This window comes from Vidua macroura, chromosome 13 (genome assembly GCF_024509145.1).
Source record: "Vidua macroura isolate BioBank_ID:100142 chromosome 13, ASM2450914v1, whole genome shotgun sequence".
Lineage (NCBI taxonomy): Eukaryota > Metazoa > Chordata > Aves > Passeriformes > Viduidae > Vidua > Vidua macroura.
The window spans coordinates 12,074,112-12,094,494 of record NC_071583.1 but is presented as its reverse complement, the minus strand read 5'-3'; the positions used below and the strand labels follow the sequence as shown (position 1 = coordinate 12,094,494).

The window sequence follows — 20,383 nt, the reverse complement described above, 5'->3', positions numbered from 1 at the left end:
GTTCCTTTCTCATCTCACTGCATCTCAGGGAGTGTGCTGATAATGCCCTTAATGGCTCTCTCTAACATGGGGAGGCATTTCTGAGAGATGTCCTGGTCCCATCCCTGCCTGGACTAGCTGACCTCCAAGAGCTAGCAGAGTCCAGAATGTGCTTCCTGCTCACAGATACTTTCCAGTCTCCAGTGGAAAAGCAGCTGGCCTTGGTGGCCAGAGTAGTCTGCCCTATGGCAGAGCAAGGATCTGGGCTGGGAAGGAGCACTGTGGGTACTGAGATTTAGTGTCATGCCCAAATAGAGGTCATAGCCCCAACTCAGCCTGTGTTTTGTATGGTCCTTTTGCCAGGGACTTGAATCCTGGGGTGCACTGTGTTGCTCTCCAGGTGTCCACCCTAGAGGTGACTTTCACTGCCTTGCTCCTCCACAGTGCTGAGCATCGATCGCATGGAGAACCACTCCCACATCCGCCGGCGCTATCCTCGCTACCACAGCAGCCTTTTCCGGGGCCAGCCCGCCTGGGACCCCCACACCCACGTGGTGCTGCCACTGTCGGTGCTGAGCCCTCCCAAAGCTGAAGGTGAGCACAAGAGCATCACTCAAGAAACAACATGGGTGGGTTCAGCTGGCAGGAAAGATGTAGAATCATAAAAAGGTTTGGGTTGGAATGGACCTTTGAAAGCCATTTAGTTTGCATATACCCTACTAAGACATGTCTTTGTCAGGGGTCCAAGAGCCAACCTTGAGATCCTGAGCTTTACACGTATTCACCAGGTCCCAAAGGCTCCTGATGACCTTGCAAATTGTCTTCAGAGCGGCACACACTGGTGTGTGTGTGTGGTTTCTTGTGTGTGTGTGTGTGTTTGTGTGTTCTCACCACCCCCTTGTGTGCCCCAGCTGTCCCCACAGCAGTGCCCACGCTGGCTGGGGGTGAAGGGAACTACACTGTGGAGAACTCCTCCCCGAGGCAGGCGCTGCCAGAGCCCGAGCCCACTCTCACTGTGGTCATCCTCATCATGTACCGCACCCTTGGGGGGCTGCTGCCTGCACGCTACCAAGTGGATCGCCGCAGTGTCAGGTACATCCTTCTCCCCTTTGCCCCCAGCAGCACCAGTGGAGAGGGGCTGGCTGGACTCTACTCTGTTCCCTCTGGCAGTTGCCAAGTCTGTCTGCAATGGTGAGGGTTTGATTCCCAGCCTTGGTGCTGCTCTGTGCCACGTTTCCCAGCTCCATGTTGTAGACTGAGCAGAGCTCTTCCTTCTGAGATGTCAGAACAGGACACCTGAGAAGTCTCTGGGGGTCTGTAGCTGCCACGCAGTGATAGTGATGGTAGAGCTCTGTTGCTCCTTGCAGGCTCCCCAAGAATCCTGTGATGAACTCCCCCATTGTGAGTGTGTCTGTGTTCAGCAATCACACCTTCCTGCAAGGACCCCTGGACACCCCTCTTGTGCTGGAATTTTACCTGCTGGAGACAGCCAACAGGAGCAAACCTCTCTGTGTCCAGTGGAACCACTCCAACCTGTGAGTTGAGCATGACTGGGCCACTCTCTCTGAGCTGCTTTCCCCACACACCTCCTCGTTCCCCAAGTTTCCCTGAGCAGCAGTGGGATGTGGGGATTTCCTCCCTCTCCAATGGGATTTGTTTCTTTTGGGAGGGCATAGCAGGGTCAAAATCATTTCATTTGGAAAAGACCTTTAAGATCATTGAGTCCAACCATTAACCCAGCCAAGTCCACCACTAATCCATTTTCCTCAGTGCCACATCCACACTCTGGCTCCAGTATTTCTGCTTTAGGAGTGCAGTTGTATCTGCTGGCAGAAGAGCCTTGTCAGTCACCCCTCTTCATGATTTGTGTGTCTTCTCTCCTAAGTGCACTCTGCTTTTTGGTGGCTGCAGGACCAACCCCTCTGGCTTCTGGACAGCCAGGGACTGCGAGCTTGTGTACCGAAATACCACCCATGTCCACTGCCAGTGCTCCCAGTTTGGCACCTTTGGAGTTTTGATGGACAGCTCGCACCGAGAGGTAACCTCAGCCTGTGGGACTGTGGGTGATGGTGGGGACTGTTAGCAGCTGGGTCCCAGCAAAGGCAAAAAATTCTATGTGGGACACAAACACAGTTTGAGAGTTCTGCAAGCTTCCTGTGTTTGCCCCTAACACTGCTATTTGCCTTTGGTTCTCTGCTGCTGCAGCAACTGGAAGGTGATCTGGAGACATTGGCAATTGTCACCTATTCCTTGGTGTCTCTCTCCTTGGTGTCTCTGCTGCTGACCTTCTCCTTTCTGACCTGCCTCAAAGGCCTCAAGTCCAACACACGTGGCATCCACTCCAACATATCAGTCACCCTTTTCTTCTCTGAGCTGCTCTTTCTCCTGGGTATTGACCGCACTGAGAACCAGGTCTGTGGGCTTGAACAAGCTCACCCATGGGGGTGACGTGTGAATGATGCAATTAGCATTGGCACAGTGGCACCATCTCTAAGTCACTTTTGTCTCCCCAGTTTCTCTGCACTGTGATTGCCATCCTCCTCCACTGCTTCTTCCTCTCCACCTTCGCCTGGCTCTTCGTCCAGGGCCTCCACATCTACCGCATGCAGACCGAAGCCCGCAACGTCAACTTCGGGGCCATGCGCTTCTACTACGCCATCGGCTGGGGAGTGCCTGCCATCATCACTGGTAAGAGCTGCTTGTGCTACAGCCACACCCAAACCAGCTGTGCTGCTTCTCAGCAGTCTCCTGACCACCTGGTGTTGCCCAGTTCATCTAGGGTGGAGAGCTGAGGGTGGGCCTGCCATGGTCAGCAGTACTGGCAGTAAGCAGTGCTGTGGTGGTCAGGGGATCACGTATCAAGGGCTATCATCTTGCCTCCTAAGGAGAAGTAATTTCTCAGCACATCTCCTCAGCTCTTGTAGTTAAAGTCTCTTGGTTTCCCAAGCCTGCATACTTGGATGACCTGTTGCTGGCAGTGAATGTCTCCTGGACTGGGCTGTGTCAGGGACACCTGAGGAAAAGGAAATAAAATCTCTATTGCTGAGACTCACAGTCCTGGCTCCTTCCCCCTGTGGTGGGAAAGCCTATGCACAGGGCAAGGAACAAGGAGAAAGCCCCTTCACTGCTGACAGTGCTGGCATGAGATTGACATGGTTTGGACAAATCCAAGGTCTGGACCTGACCTCTCCCTTCCTCCTGCAGGGCTGGCCGTTGGCCTGGATCCTGAGGGCTATGGGAACCCTGACTTCTGCTGGATTTCCATTCATGATAAGCTGGTCTGGAGCTTTGCAGGCCCCATTACTGTCGTCATTGTGGTAAAACCCTGTCCTGTTTCACCCACAACCCTCTCCTGCCTCCCTTCTTTGCACCATGGGCACTCAACCCTCCTTGGCTGCCCACTGCCTGTCCCATTCTCTGTGTCCCTCTCCCTCAGTTAGAGGCCCTCTTTTTGTCCCTCCTCACTCTAGCCAAACCTGGGGGAGGCCACAGCTTGGGCATGAAGGGGAAAGGAGGGGATGTTTGCAGGGCCTGGAGAACCTGCAGTCTGCACTGGGGAGGTCAGGTCAGAGCCAGCCCTTGGCACAGCTTCTAATCAGTGCCAACACTTTCAGATGAATGGGGTCATGTTCCTGCTTGTGGCCAAGATGTCCTGTTCCCCAGGCCAAAAGGAGACCAAGAAGAAATCGGTTCTGTGAGTATTAGTGGCCAAACTCCCAGCAGAGCTCTGGCAGCTGGTGGATTTTAGCATTTACAGTGACCATCCTCCTCCTTCTACCATCGCAGAGGGCCCTTCTGTGCATCAGTGTCAGCCTTGCAGCCACTCTCCTTTCCCACACCTGCCAGCCACATTAATCCTTCCTAAACTTCATCCTTTCTGGTTCCTATGTCCCCATCTCCACACTGACCTCCCAACTGGTCCTTTTTCACCACCTGCCCTCACAGCCACCTCTTGTGTCTGCTTGGATTCAGCACTCAGCCCTTATCAGCTATGAACACCTATTTCTTCCTCTCCTACATGCTTCTGAGACCTTTTCCCCACTCCCTCTTGAGCCAGCCCTGGAGCATGGCTGAGCTCTCTGTGGCTTGAAATGACCTGTGTCATTTTGGCTCCTGTGTTTGCCATGTGTGATCCAGAAGGGAAGGCCTGGGAGTCAGGGGAACCTGGGCCACTGTGCAGGATGTGCCTGCAGTGCTGGGCACAGCAGGGAGGTCTCTGCAGGAGCTTTCCCCTCTGGATCTCTGTGAGCACTAGACTGTAGGTTAACAGTACACACTAACCTCTCGGTGTGTGTCTATGTCCCTGTCTGTCTCTCTCTCTCCAGCATGACGTTACGGAGCTCCTTTGTTCTGCTTCTAGTTATTAGCACTACCTGGCTCTTTGGCCTCTTGGCTGTCAACAACAGTGTCCTGGCTTTCCACTACTTCTACACTGTCCTCTGCAGCCTCCAGGTAACTGCCCAGCCTCTGCTGGGGAGGGCATGGGTCAGCCCAGGAGAGCATCCCTGTGGTCCCCACGGCCATCTGTGGAGAATGGGTGCCCTGTGCTGAGCTCCCAACATCTCGCTGAGCTCCTTGTCCCTTGTGCTGTCACCCTTGTGGCGTTGAGAGACTCCTGCCACTCCTTGCTGCTGTGCCTGTGGTGAGCAGCCACACAGAGCAGGAGGTGGCTGCAAGGCATTTGGTTTAGAGGTAACATCCAAAGGATAACAAGTACCATCTGGAGGGAAGGCACCTCCATGTCCTGAGAGGGCAGAGTAAGAGAATGTGATGGAGGTGTTGGACACTCAAAATATGATCCATGGCAGCACCCTGCCAACCTTCTCCCACCGCTGGGGCTGATGTTGCTGCGGGGAACATTTGCTCCTTGGCCACTGCCAGACAGCTGGACACCCCAGCTGTTCCTGTCTTATCTGCGACCACTATAGGTGTTAGCTGTCATTGGTATTTGGGGGTTTTTGGTGCATCCCAGTCCAGTGGCCACACAGGGACTGTCCCACTGCTGGCACTGTAGGCAAGCAGGTCAGCTGGCAGTGATGGGTTGTCTCTCATGGCATGTCTCCCCACAGGGCCTGGCAGTGCTGGTCCTGTTCTGTGTACTGAATGAGGAGGTGCGGGAGGCATGGCAGCTGGCCTGCCTCAGCAAGAAGGGGCAGAGCGAGGAGGCCACGAGGAGCACACAGGTGGGTGAGAGCAGAGCAGCCCCGGGTGCTGGGCTCAGCCTGCATGTCTGGGACAGGAGCTGACAGGGATATCCCCACTTTCCCTGGCCTGCCATGGCAGCTCCTTAACAGGGCACATACCCTCTCCTCCTCCCCAGGGCCCCAACGCCTACAACAACACAGCACTGTTTGAGGAGAGCGGGCTCATCCGCATCACCCTGGGGGCCTCCACGGTGTCCTCAGTGAGCAGCGTGCGCTCTGCCCGCACCCACTCCAGCCAGCGAGCTTACCTCAGGTAGGGAGCAGCCAGGGTTCTGGGGGCCAGCAGTGCCTGGGCAGAGCCAGAGGCTCCTGCCACTGTGACAGTTTGAGCCTCCTCTCTTTCAGAGACAACGTAGCAGTACGTCAGGGCTCTGCCCTGGATCACAGCCTGTTGGCTCACGCCGGCCCCACGGACATTGACATGGCAATGTTCCACCGTGATGCTGGGGGAGGTAAGGCTCAGCCCTGTTCCTGAGATAGGGAAGTTCTTCCTGGTGCAGGCTCTGGCTGTATGGTTACATCTTGGACCCCATGTTCAGCTGTGACTTCCAAACACATGGTAGACAGGAGAGAGAGGCAGCCATTGTGTCATTTAGCACAGCCTCCTCCTGGACAGATGGCAAAGGGCATAGCCGGTCCCCAAGGGGGTAGAAATGGGGGAGGAAACAGAGGGGACATGGGCTGTTGTGGGATCTCTGGGGACACTGGGCTCTCCAGTACAGCACAGACATTTGACTCACTGGAGCTAGACCAGCTGGGGCTGGCATGTGGGACAGGCAAGCAAAGGCTAAGGGACGTGGGTTTACTCAACCTGGAAGAGAGGCAGAGGGGGTCTTAGTGCTATTTGCAGCTGCCTTACAGGAAGGTGCAATGAGATGGAGCGGGGCTCCTTTCACAAATACCTGGTGATAGGGCCGAGGGAGCTGGCACAGGCTGCTGCTGAGGGAGGGGCAACAAAGGGTAAGGCACACTCACAAGCGTGGTCACCCTGGAGTGGTTCTGCCTTCCTGGTGCTGTCAGCAGGAACCCCTCCCACCTTCATTCCAAATGTCTCCCTGACACACCATGTTCCTACAGACCAGGACTCGGACTCGGACAGTGACCTGTCTCTGGATGAAGAGCGCAGCCTCTCCATCCCATCCTCAGAGAGCGAAGAGAACGTTCGCCTGCGGGGCCGCTTCCAGCGCCAGCTCAAGCGGGCGGCACACAGCGAACGCCTCCTCACTAACCCTGCCAACACCACTCCCAAAGGCAAGTCCCGGGCCTCTGGCAGGGAAAAGAATGAGCTCAGCTCCCTGGGGGTCAGGCCATGCCTGTTTTGTGATGGCTCAATTGCTGCTCATGGAGATATTCTCTCCCTCTTCTCTGGGGCCTGATTTGCTGTGTCCTTCATCAGATGTGGATGGCAATGACCTCATGTCGTATTGGCCAGCTCTGGGCGAGTGCGAGGTTCATCCCTGCTCCCTGCAGAAGTGGGGCTCTGAGCGGAAGCTGGGATTTGACATCAATAAGGATGCAGCCAACAATAATCAGCCAGACCTGGCTTTGACCAGTGGGGATGAGAACTCCCTCACCCAGACCCAACGGCAGAGAAAAGGTAACAATCTGGAGCAAGTGGGCAAGGGTGACCTTGCCTGTCTCAGGCTGACGTGACACTGAAAGCTCAGCATCAGATCTGTGTGGCCATGCCCTTGGGGAGATGTCTCCCTGGTTTTCCTGCTCTTCTTGCTGTTGTGCAAATATTTGACTTCTCTTTCTGTCCGGTGCAGGGATTTTGAAGAACCGCCTCCAGTACCCTCCAACTCTCCAGGGCTTGCCATCCGTTGGCAGGATGACCAACGAGCTGACGTGGTACAAGACATCCACGCTGGGTCACAGGGCTGTCCCCGCTGCCTCCTATGGCAGGATCTACTCTGGGGCCGGCAGCCTGTCACAGCCAGCCAGCCGATACTCATCCCGGGAGCAGCTTGACATGCTGATGAGGAGACAGATGTCCCGGGAGCAGCTGAGCAGGCACAACTCAGGAGAGTGCTTGGAAGCTGTGCCCAGTCGGCATGGGTCCAGAGAGGAGCTGGACACTATCCTCAGCAGGCATGGATCTACTGAACACCTGGAAAGTATTCCAAGCAGACATGCATCTAGGGAAAACTTGGATCTACTTGCTGCTAGGCCCAGTCAGAGAGATCATGGGAACACACTGCCCCGGAGGCAGGGCTCCAGAGACTGCCTTGACACTTTACCCTGCAGATTTGGGTCAAGAGAGCAGCTAGACTGTGGGCCAGTAAGAGAAGTCTCTAGAGAGTGGCTAAACACATTGCCAAGTAGGCAAGTGTCCAGAGACCAAATAGACATGTTGCCAAGTCGCGATACTTCTCGAGAGCAATTGGATTTGCTTTCTAGAAAACAGCCTTCAAGGGATCTGCTAGCATCAGCTAGACAAGCTTCAAGGGAGCAGCTGGACTTTTTGTCCAGAAGATCTAATTCCAGAGAGCCTCTGGACACAGTGCCTAGCAGGCAGCCCTCGCAGGACAACCTGGGGAGTCTCCCTCGGAGGCAGCTGTCTAGGGAAAGCCTAGAACCGCTGTCAAGGAGACAGCATTCTAGGGAGAACCTGGAGGCCATTCCCAGCCGACATCCTTCCACTGAACAGTTAGATATCCTTTCTTCCATCCTTGCTTCTTTTAACTCCTCCGTCCTGTCCTCGGTGCAATCTTCCAGCACACCTTCAGGCCCCCAGACCACCGCCACCCCCTCCGCCATGCAGACCTCAACGCCCTCTGCAGTGTGTCCCTCAACACCTCATTCTGCCACCTCCCACAGCATTTCAGAGCTGTCACCAGACTCAGAGTAAGTAGTTTCCTTCCTTCCTCAGCTGGGTCTTGTTCAGCTGATCTTGTGCATTGTCCACCTGCCTGGCTTCTTCCCAAAGGTGTTTAGTTTGGAGGGAGAGGGCTGAGTAAGGGTGAGCTCCCTGGGTGAGTGGCAAGTGTCTCCTGGACTGAAGAGTGACTGGGCAGGGAGAAGCCTCAGGTGTGACAGCTCCAGATGCTTGTAGCGCAGCACAAGCAAAAGCCTCTGTGTATGTGAGTCTGTCCTCTCTGCCCAAGAGTTGATGGCCCTTGCTTGTGGCCTGTGGGTACTCAGGGAAGATGCTCTGTGCAGCTAGGCTGGCCTCCGGGCTGATCCCTTGGTCAGTGCTGGCTCTAAGTCCCAACGGATGTATGCAAGGGCCAGGCTGGCTGGAGAGGAGGGAGCCCAAGTCCTAGGGAAGCCCTGCCTTCCCCAGCCACATTTCTCCCCAGGCATCCTGTTCCAGTATGTCACTTTTTCCCTCTAGCTCTGCTCCCTGCTGGTACTGCTCCCACCCCACCCCACCACATCCCTCCTTCCCTCCTTCCCTCTTCCCTCATCTCAGGGACTCGGAGACAGTTGTTCCTGCCCTGGCACAGGAGAGGTTTTCTGCCCTGTCCTCATCAGGCATAGTGGGAAAGGGTGCTGGAGCCCAGGAGAGATGCCATGGCTTAACACTGTTTTTCTTTCCTCTGAGAAGAATAATGAGAAACGACGGTCATTCCTGAGGGGCCAAATCTGATCACAAAAGAGATGGAAGAAGCAGGGCTCTTCACCAGGCACTGCCAGCTGAGGTTTGGTATCCCCATGGAGCAGGGGCCAGAACTGATGGTTGCCAGAGGCCCAAAACCAACCCTGCTTTCCCCTGCCCTGTGGGCTCAGGGGCCAGCAGCCCACACCACCCACTGTCAGGAGCCTCCAGGCTCTCAGCTGCCACCGTGCTCTCCATCACCTGCCTGGTGTGACAGGTAGTACTGGGCAAGGGTGGCATCTCCAACCCATTGGGGCCAAGCTCTTTCTCTGCGAGCTGTTTGTGTGTGGGGTGTGCCTGTGTGTGTGTGAAGGGTGGGCAGTGGCAGAGGGACAGAAATGGAGCCTAGGATATGGGGGCAGGGAGGGTTTTCTATCCTTTTGTATCTTTGTAATCAGAGAGAAGAGAAATTTCTATGGTTATTTTTACGGATGGTATGTTCCCAGGACCTGGAACATTTGTTTCACCAACAGCCCCATGCCAGTTTCCCTGGGGCTACTAGAACCATAATCCCAGTGGACTGGAGAAACAGTGCCAGGCAGTCCTTAAGGCTTTGCTGGCACTGCTTTGTCCCATCCCCCCTGCAGGGCAGCTGGCCCTGTTGCCCCCCCTGCCCTCCCACTGTGCAGCTCCAAACTCTGTCTCTTCCTGCCTGGTGTCCCTCAGCCCCCTGCAGCCAGGCCTCCCTCTGCCCTGTCATGGGACCACCCCTTGGGGCTGCCCCGTCTGTGAGCTGGGGCTGTGTGCCAGCGAGAGCACGTGTGAACGGGGCAGCAAATTCGGCACTAGGAACCTGCTGGGAAGGAGACAAGCTCTACTCTGCAGTCCTGTCCTGTACCAGGATGGTCCCACTCTCGTCAGTGCTGGTTTCCTTGGCTCAGCAAGTGAGCACTGTGTTTTTACCCACTGGGTGTTGTGCTCTTTAACCTGCATGTTACAGAACAAACTTCTATTGGTTTGTGGGTCTGGTAAAGGAGCTGGATGACCCTTGCCCTGCTTAGCAGCAAGCTTGGCTTTTCCCAGAGCCAGTCCTCACTCTGCAGAGGACTAACCATCCACAGGAGCATCATGTGGCTCCAGTTTTAGGGTCCAGCATTGCCCTCAAGAGTTGTATATAGCTGGTTTCCTGGGAGCTCTGTATACACCTGCTCTCCGCTGAGTAGCAAAGGACTCCAGCTCAGAGTGGCCTGAATTTTGGGAGATGGAGATAAACAGCACTTTGCCCTCTCTAGAAATTCAGGCTACCCAAATGGTCTGGGGCCTTACCCCTGGCTGTGCTGTGAGATGGCACTCCTCTGTGCCTACCTCAGCCTCAGGCCAGGGCATTCGGCTCAGCAGGGCCAGCATGTTCCCTTTTTCACCCCCCAGGTGCTCTCAGGGCTGCATGACCATGTGCTCTTTACTGCCTTACTACCACACTGCCGTGGCATCTTACTGTAGCCCAGCCTGACATGTTTACAGGAGAGGACCCATGCTGCTGTCCTCATGCCTCTAGGGAGACCAAGGCCTCTTGGCTGCCTCCCCGAGTCAGTGGGGAGAGTATGGAGGGAACAGAAGGGCTGGTGACTGGGGGTGCCCTGGCTCCCCAGCACAGCCCTGATGAGGCAGGCTCACTGTCATCCTTTTCCCAAGGATGAGGAGAGAAAGGCCTGCTGACATGTTTACATGCCATTTGGGACCAGTGTGCAGAGGGAAAGCCTGCTGGCCCCACATGCTGGGAACAGCCAGGCACCTCCATGCTGCCCATCTTTGCCTTTGGAAACAAGCTCGTTTACAAGTGTCTCTCCGGCTGTGCAGTGCCAGCACCAGAGTCCTGGGATCCTGTCCCTGCTGCGCTGTAGGGCCCATGTTTCTGCCAAGTTGGGCACAAGGGCTCTTTGTGCTGCTGCCAAATGGAGAGCAAGTGTCAAGTGCCAAAAAGAAGAGAGCAGCAGAGACGGTGGCCATCCCTGCAGAGCTGGTGGCCATCCCTGTGGAGCTGGGCCAGTCAAGAAGCAGAAATCTGCTTCTTGCAGACCAGTCTGCAGCTTGGTCCCTGATTGTAGTGCTGTGACCTGGGCTCTAGGGAGCATCCTCCTTGAGTTTGGATTTTTTCCTTTAGGGGATTTGGTTGGGTTTTTTTTTCCTCTCTCTGTCTCCTGACTCTGTTGGCAGGGAGTGGGGAGATGCCCACACCCCCCTTTGGCTGTGTAAAAGTGTATAATGGAAGCGCCAGATTTGGAAATAAAAGTCTATAAAATGGTGTTGGCCTCTGTGCTGTCTCTCCCTCTGCTGGGGATTCATGGCTGGGGCTATGGATGCAGCACCTGAGCTCGAGGTGATGTTGGGAGGGGGCTTGGGCAGGAGCTCACAGCCAGTTCCTAGGCTGCCTGGGAGTCACTGTGGCCTGAGGCAAGGTGACCAGGGGACGGGGACTTCAGGTGAGGTGATTGAACTGGGCTGTGTCCAGGCTGCTTCACCCAGAGATGGGATTGGCTGTGGTGGTGTGCAGTGGCTCCAGGCCTGGCTGGCAGAGCTGCAATGCCACAGTGGCTGTGGTGAGCTGTGGGGTTCGTGCCTGGCAGCTGCCAGCACTGCCAGCCTGACCTAGGCTAAGGGAAGAAGATCCATTTTCCAAAGGCTGCGTGACCTCAGCAGGGTCAAGCTAGCTGCCAGCAAGGAGAAGGAAGTGTGGGGAGAGAAGGCTGAGCGTGATCCTGGTGCCCTCCGTCCCTCCCCTCTTGTTGAAGAGGAAATAGCAGGTGAGCAAAGGGCAGCATTGATCCACAGCGCCCTGAGCAAAGGTCACCATCAATTGTCATCCCTTTGTCCCTTAAGAGCTCTGTCACCTGAGCTGCTGGGAGTGAGTTCAGGGCAGCCTTCAGGAGTTGCACTGTCAGCGCCAGGAGCTGTGGTCCTGTTCTGCAGCCCTTCCAGAGGCTGGCTGGAGGGTGAGGGCCAGGGAGAGCTGTTGGGGGGGCTGGAGTGGCGAGGAGGTGCCACAGGCAGAGTGACCAGCCTGGGGTGCACGTGCGGGGCTGGAGGCTGGAGTGAGGGAAGGAATGGCCTGGGCGGGGACAGGGAGCAGTGATAAAGAGGCAATAAATGACATGGGGTGTTATCTGCTTTGGAGCAGGAGCCCTGTGATGGCCCCTCATTCCGTGCTGGGGGAGTGAATAAATGATGGGGAGTGGATAAACGAGGCAGCAGTCATATGTGGGTGCCTCTGTTGGACATGCCTTTACCTGACAACTGATGGACATGAGGGTGGACAGGGAGGGCCACGGATGGGTTGAGGGAAGAGGCTCAGCCTCACTGAAAGCTGTGGGACTGGGGTTGTGCTCACCACAGAGAGAGCCAAGGTGGCCACAGGCTGTCCCCACAAGGCACCAGGGATGGAGACAAGTTGCTCCAACTCTGGAGATTGTGGTCCTGGATGTCACCGTTCCTGCTGCTTCTCAGCCCCATCCCACCATCCAGGGAACCCAGGATTGTCTAATGCCTGGCCCTGCCCACTGCCTTTGTGCACACCTTACTAACAGTCAGAAATTTGAGCCTGGAGTTCCGCTGTCGTATCCCCATGGGCCTGGGCCAAATGTGACTCAGAAATTCCCTGCAACCAACTCTAGGTTGTGATACAGCCCAGGGAGGTGTGATGGGTTCAGTGGGACTATAGCGCCCGCGGGGGACCTTTGGAACAAGATAACGGCTGGGTCTGTGCGAATTGTGTGAGACCAGGGTAGTCCACAGAGCATAGCACACCTGTTTCCAGCAGGTAAGCAAGGGTCTGGGGAAAATACCCTGGATGCCATGACCAGAGGCTGCAGGTAACCCTTCTTGTCCTGGTCACAACTCCTGCTCCAGGGCATGGGCTGGGGAGTGGACATCCGTGGGAGCCGCAGGGGCACAGCAGTGCCCTGGGGAGGCAGCTCTTGGCAGGAGGTTGGCACCAGGTTGTGCCCAGTGGCAAGAAGCTCCCTGCCTTGCACATGACGTGGGTGGTCAGGCATGGCAGCATCCTGGATGTAGCTGGAGACCAGGAGCTGAGACTGTAGTAGACAGTCCCCAGAAAGGGATGGCTCTGGGCACAGGGGTAACAGTGCTGGGTCTGCTACAGCTGGGGAACCCAGCACACCAGGGCACCAAGGGGAGCATGGTGGGTGCTCTGCATCCATGGGACTGGGAAGCGGGGCAGCTTCTCGGCAGGGCAGGAGGAAGGGCAGGAGGCAGGGAACAGTGTCTCAAAGATCACTGGCTGGTTTTAATAAATAGGAGGAAGCAGAGCACGCACCTGACTGGTGGCTCCTGACCAATTTGAGCACAGCAGGTAGGAGGGCTGGGGGTAACACAGGGACTCAGGCTGGCACAGCCCCAGGCACTCAGGGAGGGGATTGTGGGTCCAGCTGCAAATGGATGAGCACCTTAAGACTGATCAGGCCACCAGCTGGGTGGGCCCAGCATGATGGTGCAGCTCTCAGAGTGATCCCCGTGCAAGTACAAACTGTAGATTTGTACAGGGATTCCTCAGACCCACCATCCCAGCTCTGTGAAGGGTGAGACCTCAGCCCAGCTCCTCAGCTCACAGGCTCAGCCCGCTCTGCACTGCAGGGGTCAAGGGAGGGCACTGTTGGAGGGATGGTGAGCCGTGACATTTGCCGGGGTTTCACATTCCTGCTTCCCTCATGTGTAAAGGGAAAGGACAAAGTCTGCAGATGGGGCTGTGGGATGGATGGGGCTCTGCTCAGCAGCTGTGCTGGCCCACTGCCCTGCCTTGCTGCAGTACACGGAGGGGAAGGTGGTTGGCACCGAGGTGGGTCCTGCGTGGGCAGGTGGAGAGGGAGCCCCCCGAGGCAGCTCTGCTGGCAGACCCCACTCGTGCATTTCAGTGGATGGGGTGGATGGGGCTGCTGTGGGGCAGGAGTGGGCAGCACTGATTGCCGAGCCTTCCCTGCCCACCTGCTGACTGCCTACTGCTCTCCGTTTTGAGCCAGTGCTGCTGCTTCAGGCCTCCCAAAACTCAGCTCGTGCCTTTCCTCAGGGCCATTCCTGCCCACCTGGACAGAATGGGATGGTTCTGTGGCCAAGTGGAGCTGGAGGAGGGGCTTCAGGGTGGGTGGGATGCTGGCTGCCCCTGGCCGTGGGAATGCAGCTGAGCTGTCCCTTGTGTCCTTGCAGTGGACTGGCGTTCCAGAAAGCCAGCTGGCCATGGCAGCAGAAATGGCCCTGAGCCACCGAGCGCCCCGTGAGGTGCTGAGTGAGGCTGAACTGGAGGAGGTGGCACAGAGGAAACCTCCCACCAAACCCTCTCTGCGTGGCTGTCTCCACAAGACCAGGTAAGACCATGTGGCCAGCCTGGACCTTGCCCCACACAAAGGTGTGCCCCACCTTGCCCCATTCTGCATCCCAGCCCCACCACCACACGGAGCTGCAGACCTGGGGGTTCATTTCCCTTTACCCAGATACCCCTGTCCCCACTCTGTCCTCCTGCCTGGAGCCACCAGTCAGGTGCGTGCTCTGCTTCCTCCTATTTATTAAAACCAGCCAGTGATCTTTGAGACACTGTTCCCTGCCTCCTGCCCTTCCTCCTGCCCTGCTGAGGACACCAGGCTCCAGTGGATGGAGCTGATGGTTCCACAGATCCCATTGCCTCCCATGGGGCCTCATCCACCCTCACTGATGTCCCCAAGCCCCCTGCACTCATGCTCAACTTCAGCTCCTGCTCCCTCCCCACCAGATGTTCGGGCTCTGCTGCCAAGTCCCTGCTGTTCCGGTTCCTGCCATTCCTGCGCTGGCTGCCCCGCTACCCCATCAAGGACTGGCTCCTGGGGGACATTGTTTCGGGCTTCAGTGTGGGCATCATGCACCTGCCCCAGGGTGAGTGATGCCATGCCCAGGCTACCAGGGGCCCCCTCCAGGTGGGGTGGTCAGGGGTTGGCCATTGGTGACATTTCTCCCTTCTAGGGCTTGCCTATGCGCTGCTGGCTGGGCTGCCGCCGGTCACGGGTCTCTACTCCTCCTTTTACCCCGTATTCCTCTACTTCTTCTTTGGAACATCAAGGCACAACTCTGTGGGTGAGCTGAGGGACCATATGCTTGCACAGCAATGGTGGGGAGGGAGCAAGGAGGTCCATGGCACTGCATTACCACATCAACATCTGGGGAAATCTTTCTTGCTTTTTCTTTGCTCCACCAAGAAGGGGGTTGGCCAAGCCAGAGCCAAAGTATAGTGTGTGTGCTTTAAGCCTGGCCTAAGGAGAGAGGAGCTGACCCCTTAGGAGGTCCTCTCAGAGAGGTCCTGGTGCCCACACTGGGCTCCCTGCCCACACTCTGCCTGTTCTCAGGTCCCTTTGCCGTCATCTCTGTCATGATCGGGAGCTTGACGGACTCCCTGATGCCCAGCGAGAACTTCCTGGAGTCCGTCAATGGCAGCAATGCAACAGTCAATGAGGAATTGCGTGACGCTGCCAGGGTGGAGCTGGTGGCCACCATCACTGTCCTGACAGGTATCTTCCAGGTAAGGTGGTCCCAGCCTAGTCTAGCAGAGAACAGGAGACCGTAACCTGTGAGTTATTTCTACCATCTGTTCTTCCAGGTGGCCCTGGGCCTCCTGCAGTTTGGATTTGTGGTGACCTACCTCTCAGACCCGCTGGTGCGTGGCTACACCACTGCTGCCTCTGTGCACGTGCTCATCTCCCAGCTCAAAAATGTTTTTGGAGTCTCCCAAGGCGAGAACTCAGGGCCGCTCTCACTGTTTGTGGTGAGTGGGGGCTTGCTGGCACCCAAGGACCCCTGGTGCTCACTGTGGGGCACATAGAGGCCTCCAAAAATCTACTGGGGAGGCATCTGCTTTCCTGAGCACATTCTCTCCTCCTGTGTTTTCTAGACTGTCATCGATCTCTGCAAGAAGCTGCCAGACACCAATGTGGGCACCCTGGTGACTGCCATCATTGCCATGGTGGCCATCTTGATTGTGAAGGAGCTCAACCACAAGTTTGCTGCCAAATTGCCCATGCCCATCCCCATCGAGCTTATCACGGTACCCAGAGCTGCCCCAGCCTCCTGTGGGGATGCATCCAGGAATCCTTGGTGTATCCCTGTCCCCTTCAGGGTGGGGAGCAGTGGGATTGGGTTACTCGGCAAGTGCAGCTCCAGGGCATGTGTTCCTCCACCACAGTCCCTGTGCAGGAAGACCCTGCCTCACTGCAGTCATTCTCCCCCAGATCATCGTTTCCACCGGCATCTCCTATGGGGTCAACCTGAAAGACAAGTTTGGCATCTCTGTGGTGGGCAACATCCCCAGCGGGTGAGCAGGGCCTGACGGTGAAGGGGGCTGTGCCAGGGCACCGTGCTGCCCACAGCACCCCTGTTTGAGCCCCATCTCTCTCTTGAATGTAGGTTGAAGCCACCTGTGGTCCCTAACATGAGCTACTTTGGGCAGGTGGTAGGCAATGCCTTTGCCATTGCTGTGGTAGGCTACGCCATCTGCATCTCCCTGGGCAAAATCTTTGCCCTGAAACATGGCTACAAAGTGGACAGCAACCAGGTGATGCTCTGAGGCACAGGGCCCCCACCCTTGGTGAAAGCTAATCTTGCCCTTCTTGCAGCCAGATGAAAGCATGGTGCTCCCCTGCCACTGCTCTGTCCCTGCAGGAGCTGATTGCACTGGGCCTCTGCAACTTCCTAGGAGGCTTCTTCCAGTGTTTTGCCGTCAGCTGCTCCATGTCGAGGAGCCTGGTACAGGAGAGCACAGGGTGCAACAGCCAGGTGGGGCTGGGCAGTGCTGCCTCCCTCTCTGGGGCTGAACCGGGGGCAGGAAGCACAGCAAGCAGTGGGGGCTCACCCCTGGCCTCCCGCTCTCCTTCTGCGCAGGTAGCTGGTGTCATCGCATCCCTGGTCATCCTGGTGACCATTCTGAAGATTGGAGAACTCTTCCGGGACCTGCCCAAGGTACATCCAGTCCCACAGCCTCAGTGTCACATCCCACACCTGTACCTGTCCCATAGCGTGGTGATATGGTAGGGGAACAGCAAAGAGATTTGCCCTCAGCTTCCTCATAGCTGTAGAGATTTCTCTCCTAGGCCATCTTAGCTGCCATCATCATTGTCAACCTCAAGGGCATGTTCAAGCAGTTCAAGGACCTCAGGACTCTCTGGAAGTCCAACAAGGTGGACCTGGTAAGGTGCTGGCCAGCCCTGGGGCTGTGCTCCTGTTCCTGGAGAGGTTTTCTCCACCCTCCCTGAGGCTTGTGGGTGCCAGTGGAGAGGCTGTGCTGCAGCTGACTGTGTCCCCTCTCCAGCTGGTCTGGGTTGTGACATTCATAGCCACCCTCCTGCTGAACTTGGACATCGGCCTGGCAGCCTCGGTGGCATTTGGGTTGCTCACGGTCATCTTCCGTACCCAGCTGTGAGTACCCCAGGGCTGGAGCCGGTGCCACATCCCAAGGGCAGGAGGAGCCTGTGGTGACCTCAGCCCCTTGCTCTCCTCCTTGCAGCCCACACTACTCCATCCTGGGGCGCATCTCTGACACCGATGTCTACAGGGATGTGGTGGAATACGAGATGGTAACAGCACCAGGGGTGGGGGAAGAGCTGCCTGCGATGGGGGGCAGTTCAAAGCATCTCCAGTAGTGGCTCACTGGAAAGAGGGGCTGGGGGCATTTTGGTGGTGGGGAGGGGAGGGGAACAGGTGGCTCCATCCCTGGGGTAGCACCCTCCCCATCTGCCCCCAGGCGCAGGAGGTCCCTGGTGTGAAGATCTTCCGCTCTTCCTCGACCATCTATTTTGCCAATGTGGAGATGTATGCCGAGGCCCTGAAGAAAAAGGTAGGAGAGCCACCAGCCTCAGAGTGCTTCCTATATCTCCTGCCTGCCAGCAACAGAGTGGTGTTGGGGCAGCTGGGGACACAGGGCCACATTGCTTTGCAGAGTGGCATTGATGTGGACCGCCTGATTGAAAAGAAGAAGAAGGCCCTCAAGAAGCTGAAGAAACAGCAGAAGAAACTGGAAAAGGAAAAGGCAAAGAAGAAAAAGGTGCTTCCTTGATGCAGGGGACCACCCCTCCAGTGACATCCTGCACCTCTTCCCTCCCTGGCTCTGACGCTTCTGTCAGTGCGCTGGAGGGGCCTGGTGGCCCACACAGTCCCCAGTTCCCTTTAGGGCCAATGGGTGAGAAAGGCACTGGGGCTGATCTGAGTCACACCACCCAAGGTTGGTAGAAAGCTGGGCTGTTAATGATTATGTGTTGGAGCTGTCAAGTCATTAACCTTTTGCAAGTTAATCAGAATTAAGAGCAAGGGCAAAGGATGGCCTGGTGCCAGCTAATGAGCCCAGCTCTGCAGAGTAGTGCTGGGGAGAGGGGTGGATTTTGACACATCTGAAAAAAGCCCAAAAGTTGGTGAAGATGTGAGAGGGACACCCTCTCCTGGGGCCACTCACTTCCTGTGCCCTCATACAGCCAAAGAGCCTCACCAAGGTGAGCCCGGGGGAACACTGCCATGACCAGGGTGCTGCCATCCCTGGAGCAATAACACCAGGTCTCCTTCCCTTCCCCAGAATGCAGGGGACGGTCCAGGCCTAGCAGTGATTGAGTTGAGTGCGGGAGAGAGCAGTGCACCCTCAGAGCCCACCTTGCACAGCCTAGGGCTGCCCCAGCCCAGCTTCTACGCTGTTATCTTGGACTTCAGCCCCGTCAACTTTGTGGACACCGTCTCCATCAAGATCCTGAAGAATGTAAGGGGCTGGGGAGCAGGCAGGACAGCAGCCTCACTGATAGTGTCTCTGGGGCCCTTTGGGGTGCCCCGATGGCTGCTGCCCATTTCTTTTCCTGGGTAAAATGTTTTTTCCCATTTGCAGATCTTCAGGGATTTCCGTGAGATAGAAGTGGACGTCTTCATTGCCAGCTGCCCGGGTGAGGGGGATCTGCAGAGTCATGAGCCCTGGCCGGCCGGGCATGGCCAGCCCTTTGGCACACAGCTGATAGCCTGGGGGGTCCCTCCATGGTGCTCCCATCCCAGGGTTTCCCCAGGGAACGGGTGCTGCAGGTTGTCCAATCCAATCTGAGGATCCACTTTGAGCCTCGAAGCTGGGTCCCTGGTGGTGACCCTGGTGTCCCCCACAACACAGGAGGCGGGAGGAGGCTGCTCCGGGTGGGTGGCAGGAGGCTCAGCTAGGTGCCATCACTTTAGATACTTATCCCTCCACACAGTATCTGTCCTGGCCCAGCTGGAGCAGGGCAACTTCTTCAGTTCAGCCATCACCAAGCACTCCTTCTTCCCCTCGGTGCATGATGCCGTGGTGCACATCAGCAGGGAGCGGCACCAGGCCTCGGTGAGCACCCAGCCCTGCTGTCCCCAGCATGGTGGTGGAGAGGGCAGCCACACCAACCCCTCCCTATCTGCCCCCCTTAGGTGGACCGCAGCACCAGAATGTAGCCCCTCAGGAGGAAGACGTCTCCCCCAGGAGATGGGCAGGCAAGGAAGGCTTTGCCACCCTGATGGCACCAACTCGCCCACCCTGGGGCCCAGATGCCCTGATTCCCACCAGCCCCTCTGGACTCTGAGTGCCGGGGCCCTGCCCTGCCCATGAGCGCTGCCGTGATGGGGCTGCTGCTGGACGGAGCTGCTGCTGGCTGTCACGCCGAGGGGCCGCCTGGTGCCTCCACACTGCCCCAGCATGGACCTGCCCCATCTGGCCAGGATGTGGCTGGGGGGGTGGTGGAGGGGCCAAAGGCTTCCTGCTCCCAGCAGCGGGCTGGCATCATGAATAAAGCTCCGTGGTGTTCCCCAGGGTTGGTTTCAATGCCCTTTCCTCAATAACAGTACTTTTGGGCCAGACCACCCAGCTGCACCCCGGCGCTGCTGGGGACGGCCTCCCTGCAGGTGGGCTCCCCAGCACCCTCCCTCTGGCTCTTTTCTGCCACTTCTCACCATGACCTGCTCTGGGCCCATGGGGCTGTGGCCAAGGGAGCAATATGGGCAGGATTCCCCATCCTCAGAAGGGTCACAGCACCCTCTCTGCCTGACTGGGGAGCCACCAGCACCTGGTGGCTGCAGTCATACCTACACCAGAGGGGAAAGTGCTTGCAGCCAAGAGAAGGCTGATACTGGGTTTTGGGGGGTAAGGTTGGTTCCACAATTTCAATATCTAGAATTTATTCAATTTTTTTTTTCTGCTTCTGTGCCTTTAATTATAGAGTTACTGCCTATATGATGATTAATAGGAATAGTTCTTTATAATCCTTCCCTTGCTGACATTAATAACTTTCATCTTTTCCTGATTGTACCAGTGGCTATACATTAAGGATGAATAGAAGGGAATAAGTTTTAGGGATATGTTGCAAGTAACCAGATTGGTAGTTCTGGTTCCATTTCTCATTGTCTAAGAAGAACTCAGATTATTTTTGGACTTTTCATAGACCTCTGTCTAGGTTAGCATTAGTCTTTGATTGACCCAGTCAATTTTATGCTTCTAAGCTTGACTAGTGAACGTAAAGGAGAAAGTCACAGAACTTCAGTGGTTCCTGTGTCAGCAGCTTCTCAGTAGTAGGGAGATTTATGTTCTCAAGTTTGTTAGTTCAGCTACCAGATGATGCTCACCCCAAAAGAGGGTGAGAAGGTTGGTTCC

General features: G+C 56.5%; 2 protein-coding genes across 3 annotated transcripts in view; both read left to right on the top strand.

Annotated features, from left to right (window-relative positions):
• Nucleotides 1-11,027, top strand: part of CELSR3 (cadherin EGF LAG seven-pass G-type receptor 3) — a 31,262-nt gene extending 20,235 nt beyond the window's left edge. For both annotated transcript variants that reach the window (XM_053989222.1, XM_053989221.1), the window contains 16 exons: nt 424-573; nt 891-1,071; nt 1,347-1,514; nt 1,891-2,017; nt 2,185-2,391; nt 2,493-2,667; nt 3,184-3,296; nt 3,594-3,673; nt 4,305-4,431; nt 5,049-5,162; nt 5,300-5,436; nt 5,529-5,635; nt 6,261-6,434; nt 6,580-6,780; nt 6,953-8,030; nt 8,734-11,027. In XM_053989222.1, the coding sequence (XP_053845197.1) occupies nt 424-573; nt 891-1,071; nt 1,347-1,514; nt 1,891-2,017; nt 2,185-2,391; nt 2,493-2,667; nt 3,184-3,296; nt 3,594-3,673; nt 4,305-4,431; nt 5,049-5,162; nt 5,300-5,436; nt 5,529-5,635; nt 6,261-6,434; nt 6,580-6,780; nt 6,953-8,030; nt 8,734-8,761 (3,167 nt within the window). In that variant the 3' untranslated portion in view covers nt 8,762-11,027. The remainder of the gene's footprint in view (nt 1-423; nt 574-890; nt 1,072-1,346; nt 1,515-1,890; nt 2,018-2,184; nt 2,392-2,492; nt 2,668-3,183; nt 3,297-3,593; nt 3,674-4,304; nt 4,432-5,048; nt 5,163-5,299; nt 5,437-5,528; nt 5,636-6,260; nt 6,435-6,579; nt 6,781-6,952; nt 8,031-8,733) is intronic.
• A 2,938-nt stretch (nt 11,028-13,965) lies between these two features.
• SLC26A6 (solute carrier family 26 member 6) lies at nt 13,966-19,264 on the top strand. The gene is made up of 19 exons (XM_053989224.1): nt 13,966-14,096; nt 14,498-14,637; nt 14,725-14,835; nt 15,105-15,277; nt 15,356-15,520; nt 15,647-15,799; nt 15,984-16,066; nt 16,159-16,306; nt 16,414-16,527; nt 16,633-16,710; nt 16,842-16,937; nt 17,060-17,166; nt 17,255-17,324; nt 17,492-17,584; nt 17,687-17,791; nt 18,314-18,490; nt 18,614-18,668; nt 18,966-19,087; nt 19,168-19,264. The coding sequence occupies exons 1-19, from the start codon at nt 13,969-13,971 to the stop codon at nt 19,189-19,191; spliced, it is 2,142 nt and encodes a 713-aa protein (XP_053845199.1). The 5' UTR covers nt 13,966-13,968; the 3' UTR covers nt 19,192-19,264.
• The last annotated feature ends 1,119 nt before the right edge of the window (nt 19,265-20,383 follow it).